General features: G+C 34.9%; 1 protein-coding gene across 1 annotated transcript in view; it reads right to left on the reverse strand.

The window, feature by feature from the left end:
• Window positions 1–8,531, reverse strand: part of ABCA12 (ATP binding cassette subfamily A member 12) — a 206,094-nt gene extending 197,563 nt beyond the window's left edge. Inside the window, exon 1 of the mRNA XM_054478791.1 lies at window positions 8,039–8,531. Coding sequence (XP_054334766.1) covers window positions 8,039–8,107 — 69 coding nt within the window. The 5' untranslated portion in view covers window positions 8,108–8,531. The remainder of the gene's footprint in view (window positions 1–8,038) is intronic.
• Between the last annotated feature and the right edge of the window lie 230 nt (window positions 8,532–8,761).

The raw sequence follows: 8,761 nt of genomic DNA on the forward strand, positions 1-8,761 counted from the left end.
GACTGCTTTGGGAATATGGTCATTTTAACAATATTGATTCTTCCAATTCATGAGCATGGAATGTTTTTCCATTTATTGGTGTTATCTACAATTTAAAGAAATTAAAGCATCACTGTTTTGTAGTTCTCCTTGTAGAGATCTTTCACCTCCTTGGTTAAATATATGTCTAGGTATTTTTTGTGCGGCTATTTTAAATGGCCTTAAGTTTCTGATTTGGTTCTCAGATATACCATTGTTGCTATATGAAAAATGCTACTGATTTGTGTATGTTGATTTTGTATCCTGAGACTTACTTAAAGTCACTAATCAGGCCTAGAAGTCTTCTAGAGGAGTCTTTAGGGTTTTTTAGGTATATGATCATGGCATATACCTGTTCATCTCATTGAACAGAGATAAGTTGACTTCCTCTTTTCCAATTTGGATGCCTTTTATTTCTTTCTCTTGCCTGATAGCTCTAGCTAGGACTTTCAGTGCTATGTTCAATAGGAGTAGTGAGACTGAACATCCTTGTCTTGTTCCAATTCTTAGGGGAAATGTTTCAACTTTTCCCCATTCAGTGTGATGTTAGCTGTGGGTCTGTCATATAAGACTCTTATTATTTTGAGGTATGTTTCATTTATGCCTAGTCTGCTGAGGGTTTTTTTTTTAATCACGAAAGGATGTTGGATTTGATGGAATGCTTTTTCTGCATCTATTGAGATGATCATATGGTCTTTGTGCTTAGTTCTGCTTATGTGGTGGATCGTGTTTATTGATTTGTGTATGTTGAGCCATCCTTGCTTCCCTGATCATGATGAATTATTTTTTCATGTGCTGTTGTAGTTTACTAGTATTTTGTTGAGGATTTTTTTATCTATGCTCAGCAGAAATATTGGCCTGTAGTTTTCTTTTTTGTTGTTGTTGTGTCCTTGCCTGATTTTGATAATCATGGTAATACTGGATTCATAGAATGAGTTGGGAAGGGAGCCCTCCTCTTTGATTTTTTTTTTGGGGGATAGTTTCACCAAGATTGGTACCACCTCTTCTTTGTACATCTGGTAAAATTTGGCGATGAATCCATCTTGTCCTGGGCTTTTTTTATCGGGAGATTTTTTTTATTATTGATTTAATTTCATTACTTGTTATTGGTCTGTTCAGGGTTTCTATTTCTTCCTGGTTTAATCTTGGGGGTTGTATGTTTCCAGGAATTTATTCATTTTCTTTAGGTGTTCTAGTTTGTGTGAATAGAGGTATTCATAGTATTCTTTGATGACCTTTTCTGTTTCTCTGGTAACAATTGTGATATCATCTTTATCATTTCTAGTACTTATTTGAATCTTTCTTTTTTCCTTAGTCTAGCTGGTGGTATGTCAATTTTGTTTAGCCTTTCAAAGGATCAACTTTTCATTCATTGATTCTTTCTTTTTTTTTTTTTTTTTTGGCCTGAATCTCCTTTATTTTTGCTGTGATCTGTGTTGTTCTTTTCTTCTGATAGCTTTTATTTTATTTTGCTCTTGTTTTTCTAGTACCTTCAAGTGTGATGTTAAATTGTTAATTTGAGAGCTTTCTATCTTTTTGATGTAAGCATTTAATGCTATGAAGTTTTTCTTAGCACTGCCTTTGCTATCTCCTAGGAGTTTTGGTATGCTGTGTCTTTATTTTTGTTTTGCATTTTTTTAATTTCTGCCATTATTTTATTGTTTACACAAAAGCTGTTCAGGAGAAAGCTGTTTAGTTTCCATGTACTAAAACATGAAAGCTTCTCCTTAGTATTGATTTCCAATCTTATTCCACTGTGGTCCAAGAAGATACTTGATATGATTTCAATTTTTTTGAATTTATTGAGACTTCCCTTTCAGACAAGCATACAGTTAATTTTGGAGACTGTTTCATGCACAGATGAGAAGAATGTATATTCTGCAGTTGTTGGGTATAATGTTCTATAAATGTCTATTAGGTCCTTTTGCTCCATAGTCCAATTTAAGTCCAGAGTTTCCTTGTTGATTTTCCGCCTTGATTATCTGTCTAGTAATATCAGTGGGGTGTTGAAGTCCACCACTATTATTGTATTGCTATTAGTCTGTTTTCCTATGTCTAGTAGTATTTATTTTGTAAAGCTGGGTGCTTCAGTATTGGGTTCATATATACTTGGGATAGTTGGGTTCTTGTTGTATTGAACCTTTTATCATTACACAATGCCTTTGTCCTTTTTTTTTTTAACTGTTGTTGGTTTAATATCTGTTTTATCTAACATGAGAATGGCTATTCCTGCTTGCTTTTCTTTTCCATTTGTGTGATATATCTTTTTCTACCTTTTTACTTTGAGTCTGAATGCATCTTTACCCAGTAGGTGAGTCTCTTGTAGACAGAAGATGGCTGTGTCTTTTTTAAAATCCTATTTGCCATTCTATATCTTTTAAGCAGGGCATTGAGGCATTTATGTTAAAAGTTAATGTTGATACGTGAGATTTTGTTCTTGATGTAATGTTGTTAGCTAGTTCTTTTGAGGTTTCTATTGTGCAGTTGCTTTACAAGATCTGTGAGCTTTGTACTTATGTATCATTTTCTGTGTTGTCCTTTTGTTTCTATGTTTAGAAATCCTTTGAAAATTTCTTGTAGGACCAGGCTAATGATGACAAATTCTCTTAGTGTTTTCTTGTCTGGGAAAGACTTTCTCCTTCATTTATGAGGCTAAGTTTGGCAGGATATAAAATTCCAGCTGGCATTTTTTCTTCTTTAAGGAGGCTAAAAATAGATCTTCATCTTCTCCATTACAGGGCTTCTGCCGAGAAGCCCACTGTTAGTCTAATCAGTTGTCCTTTGTAGGTGCTTTGACTCTTTTCTCTAGCTGGCTTTAAATTTTTTTTTTTTTTTTTTTAAGTATGAACTTTGGATGGTCTGGTGACTATATGAGTTGGTGACGTTTGCCTTGCATAAACTCTCACAAGTGTTCTCTAAATTTATCTGAATCTCTGGTAATATCTGGATGTCTACCATTCAAGCAAGATTGGGGAAATTTTCTTGAATTATTCTCTAAAATATGTTTTTCAAGTTGTTTACTTTTTCTCCTTCTCTATCAAGAATTCCAAAAATATGTAGGTGTGGTCACTTTACATAATCTCATATTTCTCATAGACTTTGTCATCTTAATGGAAGACAAACTCTTATATTATCTAGTCTTTCAGCCTGCAATCTCTTTGCTGTCCCAGGACTCTTCCCTGTCATTAACTAGCATCTCATTAGGTAAGCCTTCCTATTGCTAACCATCTCTGCTGGAATATTTCTTCATTATTTCATTATTTTTAAAGTTAAATTACAAGCCCGGCAGGTTAGCAACTGCACCTAGTTGGCTTTCTCTATTACCTAACATTTCTGTTAGTACTTAATGTATTTTTCTTTACTTTCCTTTGGTATTCATTTTTTTGGCAATACAATTGAGAATTGATATTACCACAGATATTAAAAACCATCAATTTCTAAGGCCTCCTTAGCAGATATGATCTGTTCTTTGGTGGGCTAATTGTTAAGTGGGATCAGAGAATGTTAGGGAAAAAACTCAACTCAGGAACAATAGAGAAGCATCAGGAAGTAATGGAAAGAATATATTCATGCTTGGAGAAATCTGACTTTCAGCTTTAAATTTGTTGTGTGACCTTGGACAAGTCCCTTGAGCATTCTAGGACCCTGTAAAATTAAGTCAGTTAGATATGTCCCAATATTCCAGAATTCTGATATCTTACTTTACAAAAAAAAAAGAGAGAGACATTTACTCCAAGAATAATTTTGAGGGAAGTCACCACCAAAATTAAAGATTCCCTTTTTTTATAGCCAAACTAAATATTTAGCTTATGCTATTCTCATCCTGTTTCTCAGATTGTATAGCTGTTTGTAATTCTCTTCTCATTTTCTATTTTAGTATATATATATATGCTATATATATGCTATATATATGCGCTATATATATGCTATATATATGCGCTATATATATGCTATATATATGCGCTATATATATGCTATATATATGCGCTATATATATGCTATATATGCGCTATATATATGCTATATATATGCGCTATATATATGCTATATATATGCGCTATATATATATGCTATATATATGCTCTATATATATGCTATATATATGCTCTATATATATGCTATATATATGCTCTATATATATGCTATATATATGCTCTATATATGCTATATATATGCTATATATATGTTATATATATGCTATATATATGCTATATATATGCTCTATATAGATATGCTCTATATATATATGCTCTATATATATGCTCTATATATATGCTCTATATATATGCTCTATATATATGCTATATATATATGCTATATATATGCTATATATATATGGTATATATATGCTATATATATATGGTATATATATATGCTATATATGCTATATATATATGCTATATATATGCTATATATGCTATATATATATATGCTATATATATGCTATATATGCTATATATATATGCTATATATATATGCTATATATGCTATATATATATATGCTATATATATATGCTATATATGGAGAGAGAGAGAGAGAGAGAGAGAGAGACAGGGTCAAACTTTTTTGCCCAGGCTGGAGTACAGGGGCTCAATCTAGGCTCACTGTAGCCTTGACCTCCCAGGTTCAGGTAATCCTCCCATCTCAACTTCCCAAGTAGCTGGGAATACAGGCATGCGCCACCATGCCCAGCTAATTTTTGTATTTTAAATAGAAACAGGGTTTACCATGTTACCCAAGCTGGTCTCGACCTCCTAGGCTCAAGTCATCCACCTGCCTTGGCCTCTCAAAGGATTATAGGCATAAGCCACTGTACTTGGCCAGCAAATACTTTTAAAAAAATTATTTATTTTTCTTTTTTTGAGACAGAGTTTCACTGTGTTACCCAGGCTGGAGTGCAGTGGCACGATCTCAGCTCACTGCAACCTCCACCTCCCAGGTTCAAGCAATTCTCCTCTGCCTCAGCCTCCCAAGTAGCTGGGATTACAGGCACCTGCCATCCTGCCCAGCTAATTCTTGTATATTTTTAGTAGAGTTTTGCCATATTGGCCAGGCTGGTCTTGAACTCCTAACCTTAAGTGATCCACCGGATTCGGCCTCCCAAAGGGCTGGGATTACAGGCATGAGCCACTGTGCACTGTGCATATACTTTTATAATCAACACATTTCCTCATTAATCTCCAATCTACCTTAATATTTTTACTATATCTTTGTTTTCCTTTGCTTTTTCCATGTGTCATTTGTTTCTCCATTAATAAATTCTTAACTTCTTCTCTTTTGAATTAGTCTTCCCACCACCTTGCTTTGTGATGAAATTTCTAAAAAAAATTAGGCAAAGTTGTCATGGTGGTGATGTTTCCATTTTTCTTTACCATTAAGTAAGGACTATACAATTCCTGTGTCCATAGCTTAATTTCTGTTTTTCTGTGAGTAAAAGTATATTTTGAATGTACAATTTTTAGAATGATTATGAATGTAGAAATATAAAGCTTACATTTTAAATTATTATTTGATGGATAACCAAGTCTAGTTCCTACAAAAACACTCTTCTCCTCAAATTCATATGTACCTTCATTTCACATTTTGTCTGTCTTCTAATTTGCCTATAATTTCTCTTTAATTTTTTTTTCATTTTATCCCCCTTTAGATCTTTAATTCCAACTTTCCAACCTCTTATTCCTCTCTTCCTTTTTAAGTGTAATGCCATCACACATATATCCTTCCCACAAGTGTCTTCAAGTCTTTTTCCCAACATGGAGAGACAGAGCTGACCCTAGGCGAAACTGTGAAGGAAATTTCTCTTTCTTTGCACTTCCCCCCTCCACTCAGAATTGTCCTTCCTTTTTCTTTTGCATCACCATCTTCTACAGGTGTCTCTTGTCCCTCTGGTTGGTTATAATGGATTCAGGTTGGCCTTCTGTATTGTCCCAAATTTTGGACTTTTTCTGACCTCACTCTGCCATGAAGACTTATCTGTTCTGGTTTCCATTTGTTTAAGGTGCACTTAAGATCTGAATCATTTCCTGTCCCAAAATGAACTAATGGGTCATGTATTCTCCCTCCCTAGGAAAAGTATAGTTACCAGAGTTTATTTAGGGGTTTTGACTAGATGGGAATAATGCAAGGTGTCATGCTTGAAAAACTTTTAATATCTGACTTGCATCTCCCCTAAATATTTCACCATGTCCAGCAAACACTGACTAAAATGAAGAGAAACCCCAAAGGAGAAAATTGATATACCCACTACTTTCAAAATGAGGAAAAAAAATTGTCATTAAAATTTCTAAAGATAAAATTTCTCAGTGAAAAACAAACATCTTCACCTGAGATTTGGGTGTTTTTTTTTTCCTATAACTTTTTTTTACACAAAATAGAGTTGTAAAAGAAACAGACCTCAGCATTCAGATTACTGGCAATAACACACACAGATTTTCGTTCCTCTGTGTTTTTGTTTTTAGCTATTGAATTTTTATCACTTACAAACTTGACTGTATGTGGATTTCTTCCTTTTACCCACAGTATCTTCTCCTGAATTTCCTTTCATTATTAATCTGCATAAAATATGACACACATTGCCTCAAATCCCTCACTAATCTATTTGCTAAGTGTGTCAGTATTATAAAGCACTTTGAAATACATTAGCACATTTGGTATTTCCCCCAGTATGAGTTAGATGTGGCAGGCTTCGTGCCACATCTAACTAATCATGTCACATCTAACTCATCATGCCACATCATGGTGGGAAAAACAGTGCTTAGAGAAACTGTCTTAAGCTACTTAAGTTACATGAGGAGCAGTAGCAGGGGCCCCAACTCGCATGCTCTGACCACATGACCACATCCACACACCCAGGATCCTTTCCCTGCTTATACCACACAGAATCAACCACATGATAATTATGGGGAGGTTTTCTTCTGTGCTTTTTTTTTCCAGTTAAAAACCAAATAAAAACATGAATGAATTTATAATTTTATATTCAAACCCCACACCCATGCAATCACATGTCTTAGAATTTTAAAGCCCTACCCACAAAATTCACAAGGGTAAGTGAACATCTACTTCCTCCTCTTAGTACATACATCAAAACACTCAAGTAAAATGTCAGGCACTCCAAGCAAGCCTGGAGCGAGATAAGGTGCATAGATAAAATGCTGGTTTCTGTATGATGCATATTATTTGCATAATATTTACATTACTCATTCAAGGCTGGGAATTACCACTTTAAAATAAAGTATATTGAATACCTTTCTGGATTTCCCAGGTTTTTAAACATTCTTCTGAATATATAACAATTCTCAGAAACCAATTCCTTTCTCAGTTATCCTGGGAGCCATCTGATGAGGATCTAATAGCTAACTTTGTAATTAGAACGCAAACATTAATGTAAGAGTACAAAAAAGATGTTGCAATGAGCAAGAGAAGATAGATTGTAGTAGTAAAGCTAAGTGATTCAATAATATTCTTAAAACATGGCACATATACATACTCGTTTGGTATTCCCAGTAAATGATTTTTAGATACTAAAATTTCTCAGTAGCTTTTCTATACTAATAGCCTTCAAACTATTTCTGTTCTTTATTTTACTTTTCAAACAAACTTACCATGGCTTTCAGTTTTTCAGTATATTTCTTCCCATTTATTGTACATTTCAAATAATACTTTTCTTTCCTCTATCCCATTTTTAACTAAATTCATTAAGAAAAGTTCTGAAAGCCTTTTGGCTTGAAACCAGAATTCAACGTTCCAGTTCAGCCAGTAACCAGTCATGTTCTTTTTTTTGCCCAGGGCATGTCCTGATTTACTCTTTTAATTTACTGAAATCAAAAGGCTGCTTTTGGGGGCATGTTAAGACTCGCTCCATTAGCTATAAGACAGATAGGGGGATGAATTCTAAATATCTTACTTCCTGCTTTGGAAAATGCCTTTAAACTCTTCTGTTTTTACTTCTCATTAAGATCACATTTTAGGATTACCTGGCGTATTGCCCCATGACCCATAATCCCACACTTTTTAACTCACCGGCTGCCTTTTTACACCTAGCCAATTTTTCCAGACCAGGATCTGAAGCTGATGAAACAGGGAAGCCATCCTTCAAATGCCCCAAATGAGAGATTTCCTCTTCTTTTTTCCACTCCACAAATGAAGAATTGATGCCCCGTCCAACCTGTTGTATGTCAGTGTATCAGTACCCCTTTCACGGCATAGCTTCCTTGAGGGCTGGGGTAAGAAACCCGCAGTTCTTCTGTTTCTGCTGGATTTTTCCCTGTGGTTATTCCTTAACCAAGAGGCACTTCTCAATCAACCCTTCTTCCAAAAGAAGGACCCAGATCAGTATCTTTGGGTGGCTTATACTTATTTTAAAATAATATCCAGTTGCTGCTTGTTGCATGAAGTCCAGACTCAAGAGAGAATGAGCATCATTCAGATAATGCCTCACTGAAAAAAAAAAAAAAAAAAAAGCAGCAGCTGAACCCACACCTCCTACTCTCCATGAAATGAATTGCCTATCCACACCTTAGAGAACATGTCACCCGCACAGGATGCGTCACAGGAATTAGGGGGTGGGACCCTTGCCAGGCCAGTAGGACTTGTCCTACATTCTCTTGTCTTCTTTCCTGCACACAGTGTCTGCTCTAGCAGAGGCAGGGCACAGAGAGCATTTCACAGACACTGGGCCCAGTGACTCTTTAATATTAAAGTGTCATTAAAATGATTTAAGTCAATAAGGCCAGAGCTTAGCTG

Source organism: Pongo pygmaeus, chromosome 11 (assembly GCF_028885625.2).
Source record: "Pongo pygmaeus isolate AG05252 chromosome 11, NHGRI_mPonPyg2-v2.0_pri, whole genome shotgun sequence".
NCBI lineage: Eukaryota > Metazoa > Chordata > Mammalia > Primates > Hominidae > Pongo > Pongo pygmaeus.